Source organism: Vulpes vulpes, chromosome 7 (genome assembly GCF_048418805.1).
Source record: "Vulpes vulpes isolate BD-2025 chromosome 7, VulVul3, whole genome shotgun sequence".
NCBI lineage: Eukaryota > Metazoa > Chordata > Mammalia > Carnivora > Canidae > Vulpes > Vulpes vulpes.
Window position 1 is genome coordinate 8,789,134 of NC_132786.1, and position 20,513 is coordinate 8,809,646.

Consider the following 20,513-nt stretch of genomic DNA (forward strand, 5'->3'; position numbering starts at 1 on the left):
TCCCTGCATGGAGCCTGCTTCTCCTTCTGCCCCTGTGTCTGCCTCTCTCTCTCTGTGTCTTTTGTGAATAAATAAATAAAATCTTAAAAGAAAAAAAAAGAATTGGGATGATGTATATATACTTTTGCTGGTCTTTTATATTTATCCTGAGCATTTTCCCACATCATTAATTTCTTTCTAAAAACAATTTTTATTGCCTGCCTGGCATTCCATTGTTTAAATGTAATGTCTATCTTTACATTAGTATAATGTCCTAATTGTTGAAATGTGCATATATGCCTTCCTATGTATTTCTGTGTGTGTATATTTAAGGAAGTATCCATGTATTCATGGAAATACATGTACCTAAGGGTGTATATGAACAAATGTGTGTGTTTGTAAGACTGACACCTGAGTCCTTGGAGGAGGTCTCTATTAAAGAGAGTAGGAATGAGGTTGAGATAGGTAAGAAAGATATTTTGGGATATTTTGTATCAAGGACCCTTTTATTTTTTTAAAGATTTTATTTATTTATTCATGAGAGACACACACACAGAGAAGCAGAGACACAGGCAGAGGGAGAAGCAGGCTCCATGCAGGGAGCCAGACGTGGGACTTGATCCCTGTCTCCAGGATCTCTCAGCACTAAATCGCTGAGCCACCTGGGCTGCCCCAAGGACCCTTTTAGTTTGCTTACACCACTGTTTCCTGAAGCAGTAAGACAGGGACAATGGAGGGCATGAAGGAGTTAAGCCATCAGCCACCATTTGCAGGCAGAAGGGTGAGTGAACCCTGGCTTAAGTCCAGGTCAGCTCCCTCTAGGGAGGTACATAGTTTCCCCCTCCTCCCCACTAGGAAGCCCCCTGGCCAGGGCCCATCACTCAATTCCCCAAATAACTCATGGAGTTTCAGCAGAGTTCTTGTCTGCTTTTCTTTCTTGGACACCACGGAACTTTTGCTGGATCCACTGTGAATTCAATATTTAGAAGATTGGAGAGTCTCTGTGCCTCTGCAACAGGGCTAGGCCCCTCCCCCAAGTTTACTCCACAGAGACACAATGGGAATGGGCATATTATCATTAGGGCATGTTGGTGTGAGGCTTTCTGATCAAAACCTGGAATCTTCTCTGGGCCACAACCTGACAGTCATCCCTTGGGTTCTACAGTATCTTTCCTTTTATACTATCGTTCAGATTTGGCAGCTACCACTGGTTGACTGGTTTTATAAATAAAGTGTTTCTGGAAAATGGCCATGCTCATTCATGCACATATTGCGTATGGTGCTTTTGCACTGCAATGGTGGAGTTGAGTAGTTGTGACAAAGCCTAATATATTTAGTTTGTCCTTTAAGAAAAAGCTTGCTGCCCCTTGCTAAGTCCAAGATTCACACCCTCACTTTCAGAGGCCTTTCACAGACACTTTGATGTCATCATTGGTGTATGATATCTTCCATCTGTTCCGCTGCACTCATTCTGAGCCATGAGCACTCTCTGGTCGAATTTGCTCCTCCTCATTTCTGTGCCTCCTCTGAGAGTGTGCTGTCTACCTGAGAATGAATGCTGTACCCCAGAGCCCACTAGGTTCTCTGTTAACAATGAAGTAGCAGCTGAAATCCTACCCCTCATGAAAGCTCCTTGGACATTTGGGGGCTGATTCTGGGTGCTCAGGGGGGCACACCAGGGCCCCTTTTTCTGGCAGTGTCACCACTGGGGGATGCAGCCCACATAGGCTCCACCAGGTCTCTTGATACCCTTTAGAGAGCTACATGCCATGTTTTGATATCTTTTTGTTGTCTTTCTTCTCAGACCTTTTCAGAGGTCAGATCTTTGAACAAATACTATCACAACCTAAAAGTCTAATGAAAACAGATACCTGCTTTTTGCCAACAATTTGTTTTGTTTTGTTTTTTTAAGATTTTATTTATTTAATCACGAGAGACAGAGAGAGAGAAAGAGAGAGGCACAGGCAGAGGGAGAAGCAGGCTCCACGCAGGAAGCCCAACGCGGGACTCAATCCCGGGTCCCCAGGATCACACCCTGGGCTGAAGCCAGTGCTAAACCGCTGAGCCACCAGGGTTGCCCTTTGCCAACAATTTGATACGTGATTCTAATGCAGTGAAAGAATTGGGGCCATTTCCTTGGATTTCACTGCAGATGGAACTTGGTCTATAAGAAAGCTTGTTATTATACTTCTTCTTTGTGCTAGTTTAATTATTAAGATGCCCACAGTGAGCAAACCATACTGGCTTTTTCTACTCAGGGCTTGTGTTGCCAAGCAATTGATTGCTCCCCATAGGTTCATGATACAAACATTAGAGCAGGCCACTTAGGAAAGCTAGGAGTCTTTTATTTTTTTAATTTAATTAATTAATTATTTATTTTTAAGAATTTTATTTATTTATTCATGAGAGACACACAGAGAGAGGCAGAGACACAGGCAGAGGGAGAGGGAGAAGCAGGCTCCATACAGGGAGCCTGATGTGGGACCCAATCCCGGTGACGTGGGACCGAGTCTCCAGGATCACACCCTGGGCTTCAGGCGGCGCTAAACTGCTGCACCATCAGGGCTGCCAAAGCTAGGAGTCTTTATTCCCAGAAATCTTTAAAAAGAAAAGGTTCTGGAATTATTGTTACATACTATTTGGAACTGTACAAGAATTGAGAAATCAATGGAACAGAATAAGACTGTTCTATAAGAGTTTAAGATATAGTAAATGTGGCCTTGTAAACTGATAGCAAAAGGGGCACCTGGGAGGCTCTATTGATTAAGTGTCTGCCTTTGGCTCTGGTCATGATCCCAGGGTCCTGGGATGGAGCCCCATGTAGGTCTCCCTGCTTAGCAGGGAGTCTGTTCTCCCTCTCCCTCTACCCCTCCCCACCCCCACCCCTGCTTGTGCTTTCTTTCTCTCTCAAATAAATAATATTTTTTAAAAAATGATAACAAAAGAAAGCCTTGTTTATTAAATGGAATAGGGTTAACTTAGCTTGGAGAAAAAAATCAGTTTAGACTACAAGCAATAAAATAAATTATTGATGGATTAATGAATAAAATATGTTCAAAATAAACTAAGAAAATCCAAAAGAAAATGAAATTAAATACATATTAAATGTCTAAAAAGATACAGATTTTCTAGGCTAAGAGAGACAAGATTAAATCAGTCACAAACGAAAAGTTGAACAGATTTCACATATAAAAATTTCACATAACCCCCCCCCAAAAAAACCCCAAAACACTTGCAGCAAAATTGACAAATAGTTCATAGTTTTGTTTTGTTTTTTTTTTAAATCCAAAATCTGTTTATTGGGATAGTGTCCCACTCTTCTTGATTCAGGGAACTTTTAGTGCTGCTTCTGCCTGAAAGAGCATCCTTCTGTAAGGATGCTTCTTGCTTTTCCTCCCGTGGGCTAGCAGAGGACTGTGGAGTGGGCGACACACAGAACTACGGTCTGTGCGTGGCTGAAGATGGTGGTGATTTAGTTGCATCCCAGGCACTTCATTCACATCCATGAAGTAGGAGTTGGGGCTCTGCACCAGGTGCTTCTTCTTGTATTTCCTCCTCTTCTCTTCCAGGGACAGGTGCAAGAGGTCCTTCACGAGGGGCATGTTCTTGTGGGAAGGTCATCACTACCAGAAAGGCATATAGTTCATAGCTTAAAGCTCATCCACATTAATAAGAAAAACACTGGGATCCCAAAAGAAGGCAAAGAACATAAATAGTATAATAAAGAAAAAAGCAGTTAGCATATTAAAGTATGAAAAAATGTCCATGTCATAAGAGAAAAACGTATATTGAATGGCTGTTGTGTATCTGGTATTTTGCCCGGTACTTAAATACCTTTTGCCCATATAATTCATTAATTCATTTTTAAAAAGAGACTTTGCAGTTATAATTATAGTATCATACAATGTGCATCCTGGAAGTTCTTTAAGGAAATGGAGTCCGGAAATTTTAAAATTTTATCTATTTTTTATTTCTATGTTAATATATTTATATGGTTCAAAATTTAAGGAGTATGAAAGATATACAGTGAAAAATCTTCCTCTCGCCCCTGACCTTCCATTTCTGTCCTGCAGAACAACCACTGTTAGTTTATGTATCCTTCAGAACTATTCTATGCATACACCAGTAGGATAGCTCCTGAAAACACACACAAATATCAGCATGGTATGCTGGCTCTCCTACACCTTGCTTGTTATGCCTAATGATATGCATCTGTCAGAACCTTCTGTATCAGTACATTCAGATTTTTTACAACTGCCTTGTATTTCACGGTGTGGAGGACCATAACTTACTTGACCAGCATCTGCTGATAGACATCTAGATTGTTTCCAGTATTTTGTGTTTGCAAACCATTTCACAGTGTACAGTTTACTTTACACAATGTAGCTTGCTTCATACAATGTAACTTTACACAAGTATATATCAGTAGGTCCCATTCCCACAGGTAGAATTGCGGAGTGAAAGAGTATATGCATTTGTAATTTTGTTGACACTGCTTGATTGCCCTCCATAGAACTGTACCAATTTCCAGTCCCACCAAAATTTTATGAAAGTGTGAAAGGGACTATTTCCCTCACTTTCACCAATCCAGTGAGTTACCAGATTTACCTTTGCTAATCTTTAGTGAAAAATGTCTCAATGATTTTAATTTTATGAATGAAACTAAGAATCTTTTCTATATCTAAGCATCATTGTATTTCTTTTCCTATAAATTTTCCAATCCTGGGGTGCCTGGGTAGCTCAGTGGCTGAGTGTCTGTCTGCCTTTGGCTCAGGTTGTGATCCCAGAGTCCTGCGATCGAGTCCCTTTTTTTTTTTATTTCAAAGATTTTATTTATTTATTCATGAGAGACAGAGAGAGAAAGAGGCAGAGACATAGGCAGAGGGAGAAGCAGGCTCCCCTCAGGGAGCCCAGCGTGGGACTGGATGCCTGAACTCCAGGATCACACCCTGATCATGAAAGCAGAGCTTAACTGCTGAGCCATCCAGGCGTCCCAAAAAATAAAATCTTTAAAAAAATTTTTTCCAGGCTTTTTTTTTTACCTGTTTGTCTTTTCATTAATTTGTAGTATTCTTAGAAAAATAAATTCTCCAAGTTGCAGGATTTTCTGTGGCTTTTTTTGTTCTTTTGTGTTTTGCCAGGTTTTTTTTTTTTTTTTTTTTTTTTTTGCCTTTGACATTAAAGTGGCTTGTTTTTAGAAATAAGACTCTGAGCCTTAGGGAGTGAAACTCCTTGTATAGGAAGCACTCACCTTATCAAGGGCAGGGTCAAAGCTGGGCTTAGGTCTCCTCCCTCACAGTACAGTGAGTCTTATTCTCAGAATACCCAATTTGTACAGGTAAGGGATTGAGCCAGTGAATTGTCACTTATTTATTTATTTTTAAATTTTATGTATTTACTTATGACAGACACAGAGAGAGGCAGAGACTCAGGCAGAGGGAGAAGCAGGCTCCGTGCAGGGAGCCTGACATGGTACTCGATCCTGGGTCTCTAGGATCAGGCACTGGGCTGAAGACGGCGCTAAACCGCTGAGCCACCCGGGCTGCCCTAATTCTCACTTATTTAAAAAGAGGGACTGGATTGGCTTTGCATCCATTATCATAGACAAATTCAGTATATCCTGGGAAGAGAGACCAGTTTTCTCTCTCCATCTTGTGGTCTGTATCACTGGCACCCCCAGTTATCTCCCGGTTAGGCCCGTTGTATTTATTTGCTCTTCTTTTCTCTTTTCCCTTCCCAGCAGTCATTGGCCAAACCCGCTTTTTTCCGGCAAAATTCAGAGAGGAGGAACTTCAAACTGCTGGACACCAGGAAGCTGAGTCGGGATGGATATGGGTCGCCTTCCAAAATCAGCCCTCCCTCCACCCCCAGCAGCCCTGATGACACTTTCTTTAACCTTGGAGACCCGCAGAATGGCAGGAAGAAGAGAAAAATACCCAAGGTAAGACTTGCAACAAACTTTGTGTACAGATACACACTTGCCCTTCACTACTGAGAAAGGCTTCAGAGGAGTCTGGGCAAAGAACAACTCTCTTCTACCTGCTTCATCACAGGCCAGGTAGACACTGCTGTGAAACTAGCAGACTGGGCTATCTGGGCTTTTGTCATAATAATTACTGTGGTCCTGTAGCCTTCCCCTTAGCCATTTCCTCTCCCAGCCTAAACTCTCAGGAGCCTATACTCATGATCCCAGATCATGTTTCCAAAGCCTGGTCTCAAAAGGCCACTTCCTCCTCCTTCATAGCCTCAAAAAGTAGAGCTGTATTCATCATGCTCTGAGTCACACTTTGGTCAACACCAGCTGCAGAGGCAGTACCGTGTGGAGCCTGTGCTCTGAGGTGGCACTTGTCAAAACTACATCTTTCCTTGCTCTTTTCAATCCCAAAGGTAAAATGTGCCCAGTGACACATATGCATCCTAATGCGGCTGCTATTGATTCAATTCCCTTTTGCTCTGTTCCAGCCCTCCATGCTGGTCCCTCTTCATTGGCCGCTTTGGTACCAACTTCCTTTGGGAACTTTTAGAGCAGAGATTCTTCATTTCTGAGTACATGGATGGATGGATGATGGATGGATGGATGGATGGATAGGATTTAGGGATCATGAAATTATAGAAGGCTTTGGGGAGTTTGGAGGGATAGAGAGGAGAGGATTATCTGTAGATTTAATCAGATTTCTCAAAGCGGTGCATTGACCTGAAAGTCATGGGACATTTACAAGCTGGTTCCTCCCAGCAGTTTGGTTAATTGTAATTTCACTCCTACCACACCTATCCCCAACTTTCTCATTCAGGTGAAGTTGAGTCACTTCGACCATCAGAGTCCATTCTGAAGAGTAAGGACAGCTAGGGTCAGATGGTTGAGAAAAAGACCTATAACCTGCAGCCTGGTTGGAGGGGGGTTGCAGGTGGAACAGAAGAAAAGGCACCTTGCTTTTTTTTTTTGCTCATGAAGGCAGGCAGAAGGCCCAGGCGGGCCTTTATGCCTTCCAGGTTTGGCCTTGTCCTGCCCAGGGTCCAGGGCTTGGAGTAGGTTGCATATTGATTATTTGATGCTTCCTGAATGAGCTCTACTAACATGTGGATCCCAGTCTCTTTCAGCACAGATTCACTCCCGTGCCTCCCACCCACTGCCCTCCAGAGTCACTGTCCTGTGCCATCACGATAGCTGCTCCAGGGGCTCCCGAAGTGTGGCCTCCCTAGCCACTCCCTTAACTGCCCTTCTGCTTGTTCTGGCACCATTCATAGGAATCCATAATGTCAAAATCCTACAGTTGTGGAATAATTAAAAGTGGCTATTAACATCCATACTGCCAGCCTCATCATTATTTTAGCAAATTAAACAGAGAAAAATGGATTAGCTGTTGGGTTAAAAGACCTTTAACACAGCTCTAAATTTGAGTATGCGATTCTTTTTTTTTTTTTTTTAAGAGTTTATTTTTTTTTTTTTTTTAAATTTTATTTTATTTATTTATGATAGGCACACAGTGAGAGAGAGAGAGGCAGAGACACAGGCAGAGGGAGAAGCAGGCTCCATGCACCGGGAGCCTGACGTGGGATTCGATCCCGAGTCTCCAGGATCGCGCCCTGGGCCAAAGGCAGGCGCCAAACCGCTGCGCCACCCAGGGATCCCAAGAGTTTATTTATTTATTTATTTATTTATTTATTTATTTATTTATTTGAGAGAGAGAGAGAGAGAGAGAGAGAGAATGTGGGGGGAGGGGTAGAGGAAGAGGAAAAATCCTAAACAGACTCCCTGCTGAGCACAGAGCCCAGCTCAGAGCTCCATCCCATGACCTTGAGATCATGACCTGACCCAAAATCAAGAGCTGACACCTAATTGACTGAGCCACCCAGGTGCCCCCTAGTACAGAACACTTTTAAAACCACAAAACTTGGGGCAGCCCGGGTGGCTCAGCGGTTTAGCACCACCTTCAGCGCAGGGCCTGATCCTAGAAACCCAGGATCCAGTCCCATGTTGGGCTCCCTGCATGGAGCCTGCTTCTCCCTCTGCTTGTATCTCTGCCTCTCTCTATCTCTGTGTCTCTCATGAATAAATAAATAAAATCTTTTAAAAAAATACAGTTATGGGCAGCCCCAGTGGTGCAGTGGTTTAGTGCTGCCTGCAGCCCAGGGCCTGATCCTGGAGACCCAGGATCGAGTCCCACATCAGGCTCCCTGCATGGAGCCTGCTTCTCCCTCTGCCTGTGTCTCTGCCTCTCTCTCTCTCTCTCTGTGTCTCTCATGAATAAATAAATAAAGTCTTTAAAAAAAAATACAGTTATGTGAGAGCATGTTTAAAGTTTTTCTCTCTGGGGAAATTTTTTTAAATAAAAAGGAACAGAGGTTTATTGATTGAAGTATATATATATGGCTTCCATTTATTCTACTACCTGATTTAAAGTGAGAAAAACTCTCTGTCACGTCGTTCATTCTACTCACATGGCACTCATGAATTGTTTGATAGCTGTGAATGCATCTTGGTCCTTGCTATTAGCTTGTGAACTCCCCAGGAACGGATGCTGTGTCTTATATCTTTTTATCCCTCACAGCTCCTAGCGAAACCCTTTGTACATAGGAGATGCTTAGTATTCATGCAACAAATTCACAATCAACAAATACTTGTTGAGTACCTACTAGGTGCCAGGCACTGTTCCACCCCATAGAGGCACTGTTACAGCAGCAAACAAAAGTGACAAAAATTCCCACCTGCATGGAGCTTACATCCTAATGTTCACTGTATTTTAATAAGTGGAAGGATGTTAACTATATTGTAGCTGTCTTCTGGCTAATTTTGGATAGCAAGTGGAGGTAATCCCGGCCTTCTCGCTGCCCAGTGCTGCTCAGATGGTCTTTGGCATGGTTCCTACAAAAGGGGCCCTGCCTGGGAGGCTTTTTATTTTTGCTGTATGTTACTTTTTTTGTTTTGTTTTGTTTTTTCCTGAGAGGGCAAAGCCTGTTCCCAAACCACAGTAACATCCTGGCATCGAAGGGATTGTCTCCCTGTGTTTCCGCTGGCTGCGTCAGTATATTTAGACATCAGCTGTTCGTACATCAGTGAGAATGGCAGCCTCCTCTAGTGTTCTCGAAGGTCATGTTCCTGTCTGGTATAAAAGAGGAGTTGAAAGATGCCAGTGGACCAGTAGGAAGCAGCCCCTCCCTCCTCCTTTCCCTGGCCTTCCATAATCCCAGAAGAGATTGAGCAGCAAAGGAATCCCAGCTGCACATGGGGAGGAAGTTGCTAACACTGGCTTTTCTTTTCCCCATGTCTGGCAGCTGGTGTTGCGAATCAATGCCATTTATGAGGCCCGGAGAGGAAAGAAACGTGTGAAGAGGCTGTCCCAGTCTCAGGAGAGCAACTCAGGAAAAGGTAGGACTCCCCCGCCCCCACCACCACCACCATCACCACCACCTGCCAAGTCCCTTCTCCCCCAACAATGTGAAAACGGACTCTTCCTAAAAGAGGCTTCCTGTTGTTTCCGGTTGCTCACCACAGAGGAGAACAAACTGGTGCTTTGTAAATACCTCCTGTTGTGGAAGGAGCTCAGCCTGGTGGTGGGTCCTCTGTCCTATTTCATTGTCCATTGGTCAAGCAAGTCCAGCACTGCAAACTCTCACCCTGGGAGCCGCTGTCTTTGCTCAGCATGCATTAAAGGAGCCAGTTTCTGCTATATTATTGGATATAGGTACCATCTGAACCAGAGCCACATTAATTTGGAAATATATTTAGTTGAACAAAGACCTAGTTTGTCCATTAACATTTCGATGGACAAAAAGAAAATAGCCCCTCTGAAGTAGAAATCTTGGATTTGTGTCACTTCACACAGAAAGTTTCCTGTATTAGAAAAACTCATATGTGTAACTTTCTTCTCGTTGACTTTTTGTTTGTTTGTTGCTTGTTTTTCTTTCTAGTGACGGATGAGAACAGTGAGTCTGACAGTGACACGGAGGAGAAGCTGAAAGGTGAGATGACTGGTTGCCATGCAGGGGGCTGGGGAGCTACCAAGATGGTCCTTCCTGCTTAATGTGAGGGATGGCACAGAGCGTACTTGCACAACCTTATTAGGGCAAGATGTGAACATCTGAGGGCATAGGGGACCCGCAGGGTTCATTGGGGCGTGGTCAGTGCTGAGTACGGCCTGTTTGGTGGCTGAGCATGTGGCTCCAGAGATCCAGGGTGGCTACAACTACAGTGCCCCCCCTTCTTGGTGCTTTCCACAGCTGTAGGGCACAGCACTGTTGGCTTGGGATTCCAGAGCCTCTTGTCCGATTCCCATGAAAATTGCTAGAAGGTCAGGAGGAAATCACTTAAGATCTCAGGGCCTCTAGTTCCTCGTCTGTCAAATGAAGTCACTGCAATAATTGGTCTCTGTAGATCTAAGTTTGGTGACTTTGGTCCAGGCTTTAGTGAGTTTTCCATGATTTCTCAGACCCCAGGGGGAAGCCAAAGAAAGCCATAGTCCAGGGCTACTGAGTGAGGTAATGGGGCCTATCCGACCAATGGCCCTTCCTCACTCCTCTCTCATGCCCAGCTGCTCCCTAACCCACCTCTAGAATAAAGTGAGCCCGTTTCCATCACACAGAACAGTGGCAGGAGGGAAGGTGGGTGGGAGCTCCTGAGTTAGTCTTGGCTCTGCCCATTCTGTCAGGCAAAAGATTACAGAGTTCCTCGCTCCCAAAGTTCTGTGGTCTGGATTTTATCACATCCTACAAACTGAAAGTTGAGGGAAGTGTGTGAGGGGAGGAGTCAGTGGCCCCACCCCCCCTGACGGAGAGACTCAAGGATCACTCAAGCCACTGCCCCAAGTCCACACAGCAAACCCCTGGCAGAGCAGAGCCCTGCAGTCCACCCTCCTGCACCCTGTTTAGCCTGGCAGCCTGTCCAGTGTTGCTGCTCCCCAGAGTCTGGCAGGGACCCCAAACAAAGAGTTTAATACTAATGTGTTAAATGTGGGATCACTTTTTTAGGTTTGGAAGGAGTACTCTGAGCTGAGAACTACATAAGCTATCATCTCTCTGTGTGGTTCCATGTTGGAAAGCGAGTTGAGCCCTGGCACTCACTCTCCCTCTCTCCCCAGCTCACAGCCAGCGCCTGGTCAATGTGAAGTCCCGCCTGAAGCATGCTCCCCGATACCCATCCCTTGACCGGGAGCTTATGGAGTACCAGCAGAGGCAGCTGTTCGAGTACTTTGTGGTTGTGTCACTGCACAAGAAGCAGGCTGGGGCTGCCTATGTGCCAGAACTCACGCAGCAGTTCCCGCTCAAGGTACGGGGTAGGCTTGGCTTCTGTGGCCTCTGTGGCCTGCAGAGGGACTGTGGCGTTCTTGCCAACATCTTGTTGGGACTCATGGTTCCCTGGAGATGTGGAAGTCTGAGGAGTGCTCCGTGTCTAGAAATTTGGGAAATGAGTCCTAATTAGGGTATATCAAATGAAAAAAGCTGCCCCTGGAGAATTTGGGAGGTCCCAGCAGGTGAGAGATTCAAAGACTCAAAAGTACCAACAAAAACACTTTCTCACTTCCTATGGTGACTATGCTGACCACGCCAGCCTCGTCATCCTCCCCATCTCCTTATCCACCCACATCTCGTCCCAGGCTACCTAGAAGCCTTTTTTCCCATCAGCCCCACACCTCTCCCCAGGGAGTATTGTGTTTGTGTCCATGCTAAATATCTGTACATGCACTGCATACCTCTGGATATATGCACTAGAATCCTATTCTATTCTAACATGGCTCATGGCTATGCAGATTTGGCTTTTTTTTTTTTTTTTTAATTTGAGAGAGGAAGAGAGAGAGAACATGAATAATGGGAAGGGGGAGTGAGAGAGAAAGAGACAGAGAAGCCGACTCTCTGATGAGCAGAGTCCACCATGGGGCTCGATCCCAGGACCCTGGGATCATGACCCTAGACAAAGGCAGGTGCTTAATGGACTGAGCCACCCAGATGCCCCTGTGGATTTGGCTTTACCATACATTAAATTAGACACCTAAAATGAAATGGCCTCAGTAAAGCCTCAAATGGCAACACCAATAATGTATAAATTATTTTTAGACTTTTTTTTTTAAAGATTTATTTTTTTATTTATTTATGATAGAGAGAGAGAGAGAGAGGCAGAGACACAGGCAGAGGGAGAAGCAGGCTCCATGCCGGGAGCCTGATGCGGGACTCGATCCCGGGACTCCAAGATCGCACCCTGGGCCAAAGGCAGGCGTGAAACCACTGAGCCACCCAGGGATCCCCTATTTTTAGACTTTGACAGCAGTATTAAAGAGGTTCTAATTCAATCCAACCAGAATTTACTGAAACCCTCGTACATTCAAGCTGTTTCCTGCTTGACACCATGTTATTACAAAGATGAGCAGAATGTGTTTTCTGTTCTCAAGAAACTCACACCCTGAGAGAAGGGCAAAAGATAAGCATACAAAGACTCCTGAGGTAGAACGTGAGGTTGCACACACATTTTAATGAAGGTGCTCAGAGGCAGGAAGAGGGAAGGAAGTATGAATCCACCTCTCCTCAGAGCCTCTCTTCTGCCACTACCCACGGGTAATCCCACCATGCACCAAGGCCAGGGTTCCCTTGTATCCTGGCCAGCTTCTTTCTGTCCTGCCCACTGTGGTCCAGTACAGCAATCAAGCCCTGTCTTCATGGGCAGCCCGGGTGGCTCAGCAGTGTAGCGCCACCTTCGGCCCAGGTTGTGGTCCTGGAGACCTGGGATCGAGTCCCACGAGTCCCACATCGGGCTCTCTGCATGGAGCCTGCTTCTCCCTCTGCCTGTGTCCCTGCCTCTCTCTCTGTCTTTCATGAATAAATAAGTAAAATCTTAAAAAAAAAAAAAAAAAAAAGGGAATCCCTGGGTGGCTCAGTGGTTTAGCGCCTGCCTTTGGCTGAGGGTGTGATCCTGGAGTCCCCAGATCGAGTCCCGCATCAGGCTCCTGCATGGAGCCTGCTTCTCCCTTGCCTGTATCTCTGCGCCTCTCTCTCTCTCTCTCTGTCTCTCATGAATAAATAAATAAAATATTTTTAAAAATAATAAAATAATAAAAAATATATTTTAAAAAACAGGGCAGCCCCGGTGGCACAGCAGTTTGGCACCGCCTGCAGCCCAGGGCATGATCCTGGAGACCCTGGATCGAGTCCCACGTCGGGCTCCCTGCATTGAGGCTGCTTCTCCCTCTCCCTCTGTTTTCTCACTCTTGCTCTCTTTCAAATAAATAAATCTTAAAAGAAAAACACTTCCTTTGAGTGGAAACTTGTATAATCATTGTTGGAAAGGGGACTGACCTGGGAATGAATCAAGAAAAAGTCATCTATACTCTTACTTCACAGAGATCATTGCTGTTAGCATTTTATCTTTTCTCATAGTATAATTTTCTGACAAAGCTGGTGTTGTACATTGTATAATTTTTGCATCATGTTTTGTAAACATATCATTATTTAGAAACATATTTAATACAAGGTCTAGAACATTATTTTTTAAATTATATAAAGCTCTGTTATGTGGGTACGCCCTAATCTGTTTAATTGGTCTCTTTCTGCTGGAAATGTATCTTGTTGTCTGTGTTTCTTTAGATATATTTTGAATGTTATGTGATCATTTTATACACGCATGTTTGCAGATCAGTCTATTATCTTCTTGCCTTTGCTCTTTTTCTCTATCAGAAGGATCTTCTTCTTTCTCCTCCTTTCTCTTTCTCATGAGTTTTATCCCCCACTTCTATAGTCACCTTGACCAAGACTTACCTTCCATATTTGCACACTAAAGATCATGTCTGCCATGTTCCATTAAAATGCTCAATATCATATAATTATCTTTATGACAATTCATGGACATCGGGAAATTTTCCAGCCATTGATGATTGCTTGTATTTGTTTTGGGTTTTCTTTAAGATTTAAGATTTATTTATTCATTTAGATTTTTTAAAGATTTATTTTATTTATTTATGATATCATATTTATTATGATATTTATGAGAGAGACAGAGAGAGAGAGGCAGAGACACAGGCAGAGAGAGAAGCAGGCTCCATGCAGGGAGCCTGATGTGGGACTCAATCCCGGTACTCTGGTAGTTTGGTACTCTGGGATCACACCCTGAGCCGAAGGCAGATGCTCAACTGCTGAGCCACCCAGGCGTCCCGATGGCTTGTATTTGCGAGACATATCTCCATGTCTCACTTCCTGTAAATGAGCATATATGCACATATGTGTTGATAACTCCTATGTTGATGACAGCATGTGTAGGCACATGTGTGAACACACATATTTGAGTGAGTCATGGATGTGATCTGAGAGTGGGTACACCCAAATGGATGGGCTATATGGAAAAGTGCTGGAACTTGCCTACCTACAAGGCCCGCTCTTCAGTTTTCTAAAATAGTTTATGGCCTTTTACTCTGTGGTGATTAATGACCCCTTCCAGCAACTACACCCAGCTGATATTTGCTTCTCTGTGAGACTGTCCAAGGGTAATCAAAATTATTGCTTTGGCAACAGCCCAAGCTAGTGAATTACCAACTCAAAAACTGCTCCAGGATCAGTTTGAATCTTCTGGGTCATGGATGAAAGAGAGAATCATTATATAGAAAAGCGACAGTGACTACTGATTTCAAAGAAGGAAAACCAAAAGACAATTAATAATTGGCTTTAAGTCTATAAATAGTAGCTGTTTAATCATTGATAGTTGTTTCAACCATTAATATTAATAACAGTTTTAATTATATTTGCTCTAGCCTAAGGGGAAGCATACTAGAAGTAGGTTTTTAAGTTGAAAAAAAAAATCAGCCTGGTGCTCTCTTCCTTTGGACACTCTCTTTAGAGACCTCCCCTCTCTGATTTGGTGTCCTGAGATAGCTTGCAGATCCTCTGGGATGCATTCAACAGAGCTGCTGGTCTGCAGACTTCAGAAGCTGTCTGCAAAGCTGGTTTGAGGTGGAGGTCAATAGCAAGCTCTGAGGGACAAAATAAGAAATTGATGGAAAATATTACAGAAAGAATTTAGGTTAGACATTATAGTTTTCTAACTTCAGAAATTTCATTCTCACTGAGTGAAGTAAGTCAATCGGAGAAGGACAAACATTATATGTTCTCATTCATTTGGGGAATATAAATAATAGTGAAAGGGAATATAAGGGAAGGGAGAAGAAATGTGTGGGAAATATCAGAAAGGGAGACAGAACATAAAAACTCCTAACTCTGGGAAACAAACTAAGGGTGGTGAAAGGGGAGGAGGGCGGGGGGTGGGGGTGAATGGGTGACGTGCACTGAAGGGGGGCACTTGACGGGATGAGCACTAGGTGTTATTCTGTATGTTGGTAAATTGAACACCAAAAAAAAAATAAATTTATTTAAAAAAAAAGAAAAGAAAAGCAACAGTGTTAAATATAAGTGATATTAATCTAAATGCTGGGGATCCCTGGGTGGTGCAGCAATTTGGCGCCTGCCTTTGGCCCAGGGCGCGATCCTGGAGACCCGGGATCGAATCCCACGTCCGGCTCCCAGTGCATGGAGCCTGCTTCTCCCTCTGCCTGTGTCTCTGCCTCTTTCTCTCTCTCTCTGTGACTATCATAAATAAATAAAATAAATCTTTAAAAAAATTGAAATGCTACTAAATATTAATTGTTCTGTTTATAAGGCTGAATACAAATATTAAAGTTGATAATACTATAAAAAAAAAGAAATTTCATTCTCCACTTAAAATACTTGGTATATCAAATTACTGAAGGTAACTTGAGCATAATTTTTCTTTAACTCTTTATAAACAATGGGGATCCATTGTTTCCCCATTGACTCAGTGGGAAGTGCCTGCCTTTGGCCCAGGGTGTGATCCTGGAGTCCTGGGATCGAGTCCCACATCAGTCTCCCTGCGTAGAGCCTGCCTCTCCCTCTGCCTGTCTCTCTCTCTCTGTCTCTCATGAATAAATAAGTAAAATCATTTTTAAAAACCTCTTTATAAACAAAAGTTAAATATAAACTTATCAATAAGAACAGAAGTGAGGGCAGCCCAGGTGGCTCAGCGGTTTAGCGCCGCCTTCAGCCCAGGGATACAGTCCTGCATTGGGCTCCCTGCATGGAGCCTGCTTCTCCCTCTGCCTGTGTTTCTGCCTCTCTCTCTCTCACTGTCTCATGAATAAATAAATAAAATCTTAAAAAAAAAAAGTCAGCAATTCTTCCCAATCCTTTCGAAATACAAATTTATGAACAAACTTGCTAATTACTAATTATTCCTTTTTGTCTCCTAAACTTGAACCTACAGTGCTTCATTTTTAACATGGCACCAAAGATACATCACATAAAATTCACCCTCCCATGTTTCCAAGTATATAGTACAGTGTTGTCAGCTATATGCATGTTGTTGTTCAGCAGGTCTACAGAATGGGGTGCAAAGCACAGATTCCTGTTCAGACACAGGTAAACACATGGCTTTAAATACACTCTCTAGGGAATCCCTGGGTGGCTCAGCACTTTAACACCTGCCTTCAGCCCAGGGCATGATCCTGGAGATCCGAGATTGAGTCCCAGGTCGGGCTCCCTGCATGGAGCCTACTTCTCCCTCTGCCTGTGTCTCTGCCTCTCTCTCCTCTCTGTGTTTCTCATGAGTAAATAAATAAAATCTTTAAAAATAATAAATAAATACAATCTCTAATCAGACTTTGTAAATTTATTATTTTTTAACAAGAGGATATTCATCTAGTCTGTGATGTCAAATCAAAGAGAGAGAGAGACACTAAAGATTAAGATTCCTAGCTAGAGGAGCTCCTAGGTGGGTCAGTCAGCTGAGCATTCGTCTCTTGATTTCAGCTCAGGTCATGATCTCAGGGTCATAGGATGGAGCCCTGCATCAGGCTCCATGTTCAGCAGAGTCTCCTTGTCTCTCTCCTTCTGCTCCTCCCCACACTCTTCTCTCTCTTAAAAAAAAAAAAAAAAAATGAAAGTTAAAAAATAAAATTCCTACTAGATTCCACACTAGTTGTGTGACCATGGACAAATCATTTAACATGTCAGGGCTTATTTCCTTATCTCTAAAATAGGAATGTGAGACTGGATGATGTCTAGTTTCCTTTTGGTTCTGACATTCAAGGGCATTGAAATTATTTTTCTTAAAAGATTTTATTTATTTATTCATGAGAGAGGCAGAGACATAGACAGAGGGAGAAGCAGGCTCCCTGCAGGGAGCCCGATGTGGGACTCAATCCCAGGACCCTGGGATCACATCCTGAGCTAAAGGCAGACACTCAACCAACCACTAAGCCACCCAGGTGTCCCAAGGACATTGAAATTAATTAAAGTTTACTGTATGATGTAATTTAACTGGTTGTATTCACTAAGAAGTGTTATAAAATGTCTGCCTGGATCAAGGAAGGGCATCTTCCAATGGCCCAGAGATTAGAAGACCAGATTCGCAGCTCCACCTTGCAGATCTATGAGTTTCGTATTTGAAGAGGATAACTTTGACACTTTTTCCTTATTGATTAAAATAGTTATAGTCTGGGATGCCTGGTGGCTCAGTGGTTGAGCATTGGCCTTTGGCTCAGGGCATGATCCTAGAGTCCTGGGATTGAGTCCCACATCAGGTTCCCTGCCTGGAGCCTGCTTCTCTCTCTGCCCATGTCTCTGCTTCTCTCTCTCTGTTTCTCATGAATAAATAAATAAAATCTTTTAAAAATAAAATAAAATAAAATAATATATAGTCCAAAAATATATATACAAAAAAAATTAAGTAGTTATATTCCAGAATGTTAGACATGAAAACTATTTCTCTAAAACACATTAATTTTTTTTTCTCCTGACTTTCCCCGTAAGACTAGAGTTGATAGGGATCCCTGGGTGGCGCAGCGGTTTGGCGCCTGCCTTTGGCCCAGGGCATGATCCTGGAGACCCTGGATCGAGTCCCACGTCGGGCTCCCGGTGCATGGAGCCTGCTTCTCCCTCTGCCTATGTCTCTGCCTCTCTCTCTCTCTGTGACTATCATTAATAAATAAAAATTAAAAAAAAAAAAAAGACTAGAGTTGATAATGCCCTAGGGAAAAAAGACCCCAGCAGACTGACCTGCAAACGCTTCCTAAGGTTAAGGTGGTGGTCTCAACTATGGAAGTGTGGAAGATGTGGTCTTGCGAAGCGTCTGCCTCTCTCTCCCATACTGGGGTTCAATTCCCAACCTTCTCTCACCTTTCTCCCTACAGTTGGAAAGGTCTTTCAAGTTCATGAGAGAGGCTGAGGACCAACTGAAGGCTATTCCCCAATTCTGTTTTCCTGATGCCAAGGATTGGACACCTGTCCAGCAATTTACCAGGTATGTGCTGGCATCTCCCTTCCCTACCCCCAAAGGCTAAAGTAGGCAGGAACCAGGGAGGGGTGCCAGAGAGGACAGAGGCCATAGTTCAGTCTTTCTGCTGCTGAGTGATCCTTTTTTTTTTTTAAGAATTTATTCATGAAAGAACAGAGAATGAGAGAGAGAGGGGCAGAGGCACAGACTAAGGGAGAAGCAGGCCTCATACAGGAAGCCCAATGCAGGACTTGATCTTGGGACCCTAGCATCATGCCCTGAGCCAAAGGCAGATGCTTAACCACTGAGCCACCCAGGCGTCCCTGCTGAGCGATCCTGATGGGCCCCTGGCTAGAGATTTTCCCCACCTGTGTTTTAAAACTTCCCTGAAGATAAGAACCACCTTGCTAAATAGGCAAATTCCCAGGCCTCCCATTAAATCTGGGCCTATTTGGTCCATAAGCCCCTGTGAGGGGCAGAAGTAATTCTTGAGTCTAGGAGAAGCTAGAGGAGCATTGCCTATCACCCTTCCTTGTCCCATGCTCTGGAAACATTTCTTTAAGAGCAGCCCATTCAGTTGTTAACTCAAATTGTGATAGGTTTACATTTCTGCTTTAACCATGTTGTTACATACCAGTATTTTTGTTATCAGATATTTCAGCAATTGATCAAACTCAGAGGGCTGCATATCCTGTGTTTCAGGAATGCTGTGTTCTTTGAAGTTGGCCTAGCAGTTTCTCCAGGGCAGTTTGAGCCGAGGCCAGGAGGTTGAGGTCGGAGGAGCTCTAAAGAGACAGTTCTCAGGGAGGGTCACCCCAGGGGCAGTTCCAAGAGGGACACAGAACAGCCCCACTCTTCAGCTGCTCCTTTACTGAGTCACATCCCTTAAGTGGCAGATGCCATCTCATCTCCCAGCTCATGGAGGACAGTAGTCCCAGCAGATGCTTTGTAAGTGACTGCCATGCTTTGGGCGATGGGACAGCTCAGATGACAGAATGCTATGAGAGCTTGTCCTCTCAGGATGCAGTTGACACTTTAGGTCTCCCTCTCCCTGACACAGAGTCCCTGTACAGAGATGGATGGGCAGGACAGGGAGCAGCCCTTTTGATGGCCCCCTCCAGAATGTCTCCTGAATGCTGTCATGTGTCTTTTGTTTTGTTTTGCTGTGTAATGCACTTTTGTTTCCCCAACTGCAGTGAAACCTTCTCATTTGTCTTAACTGGAGAAGATGGGAGCAGAAGATTTGGTTACTGCCGAAGACTACTGGTTAGTATACTCTGCTGTCTGTCTGCCAGAACTCTGGGCAGCCCCGGGCAGAGCTGGATTCCTGGGGCTTCACCATGTGCCACAAGAGGAGGTGGGAAGTGTGACTGGTTAATCAGGGGAGTTAAAACCATGGAAGATATAAAAAAAATAAAATAAAATAAAATAAGTAAAATAAAATAAATAAAATAAAATAAAATAAATAAAATAAAATAAATAAAAAAATAAAACCATGGAAGATTTGGGGGTTCACCTAAGTCTTACTGGTAGAAGGGAACAACTTTGCCTCCTTTAGAAAGAAAATACTTCCTCCAGTATTTTCCCTGCCAAATAAAAGACCTTTCTGTCCTTCCTTTTATTTTTTTTAAGATTTTATTTATTTATTCATGAGAGACACACAGAGGGAGAAGCAGGCTCCATGCAGAGAGCCCAATGTGGGACTTGATCCCAGGATCCTGGGATCACGCCCTGAGCCAAAGGCAGACACTCAATCACTAAGCCACTCAGGTGTCCCCAGAGCTTGTCTTTTTTTTTTTTTTTTTAAGATTTTATTTATTTACTCATGAGAGACAGAGAGAGAGAGAGAGAGAGGCAGAGACACAGGCAGAGGGAAAAGCAGACTCTATGCCAGGAGCCCAACGTGGGACTTGATCCTGGGTCTCCAGGATCACGCTCTGGGCCAAAGGCGGCACTAAACCACTAAGCCACCCGGGCTGCCCGAGCTTGTCTTTTTGAGACCCATTCTTCTGAAAATCTTTAGTGGGAGCAAATCATTTTCCACTGAGTGATTTTGAGTCTTCAAAATAAGCTGATATAATTAAGAGTCAAGATAATACACAGCGCATGGTAGATATTCAATAAATATTTGTTGAATTAAAATATATATATATTTGTTGAATTAATTGGTGAATAAAAAGTGTGGATAACAATTTAAAAATTTGGGCAGCCCCGGTGGCGCAGCGGTTTAGCGCTGCCTGCAGCCCAGGGTGTGATCTTGGAGACCCTGGATCGA

General features: G+C 43.7%; 1 protein-coding gene and 1 pseudogene across 22 annotated transcripts in view; one reads left to right on the plus strand and one right to left on the minus strand.

Annotated features, from left to right (window-relative positions):
• DENND2A (DENN domain containing 2A) overlaps nucleotides 1–20,513 on the plus strand; it is a 106,550-nt gene that overhangs the window by 51,471 nt on the left and 34,566 nt on the right. For 13 of the 22 annotated variants that reach the window (XR_012002441.1, XR_012002442.1, XM_072762864.1 and 10 more), the window contains 6 exons: nucleotides 5,720–5,920; nucleotides 9,253–9,346; nucleotides 9,889–9,939; nucleotides 11,055–11,242; nucleotides 18,156–18,265; nucleotides 19,435–19,504. Coding sequence is in view for 20 of the 22 variants with exons in the window: in XM_072762864.1 (XP_072618965.1) it covers nucleotides 5,720–5,920; nucleotides 9,253–9,346; nucleotides 9,889–9,939; nucleotides 11,055–11,242; nucleotides 18,156–18,265; nucleotides 19,435–19,504 (714 nt within the window). In the remaining 2 variants the exon portion in view is untranslated. The remainder of the gene's footprint in view (nucleotides 1–5,719; nucleotides 5,921–9,252; nucleotides 9,347–9,888; nucleotides 9,940–11,054; nucleotides 11,243–18,155; nucleotides 18,266–19,434; nucleotides 19,505–20,513) is intronic. The other 9 variants (XM_072762866.1, XM_072762872.1, XM_072762879.1 and 6 more) reach the window with 1 other exon arrangement.
• Nucleotides 3,317–3,581, minus strand: LOC112907059 (small ribosomal subunit protein eS27-like; annotated as a pseudogene).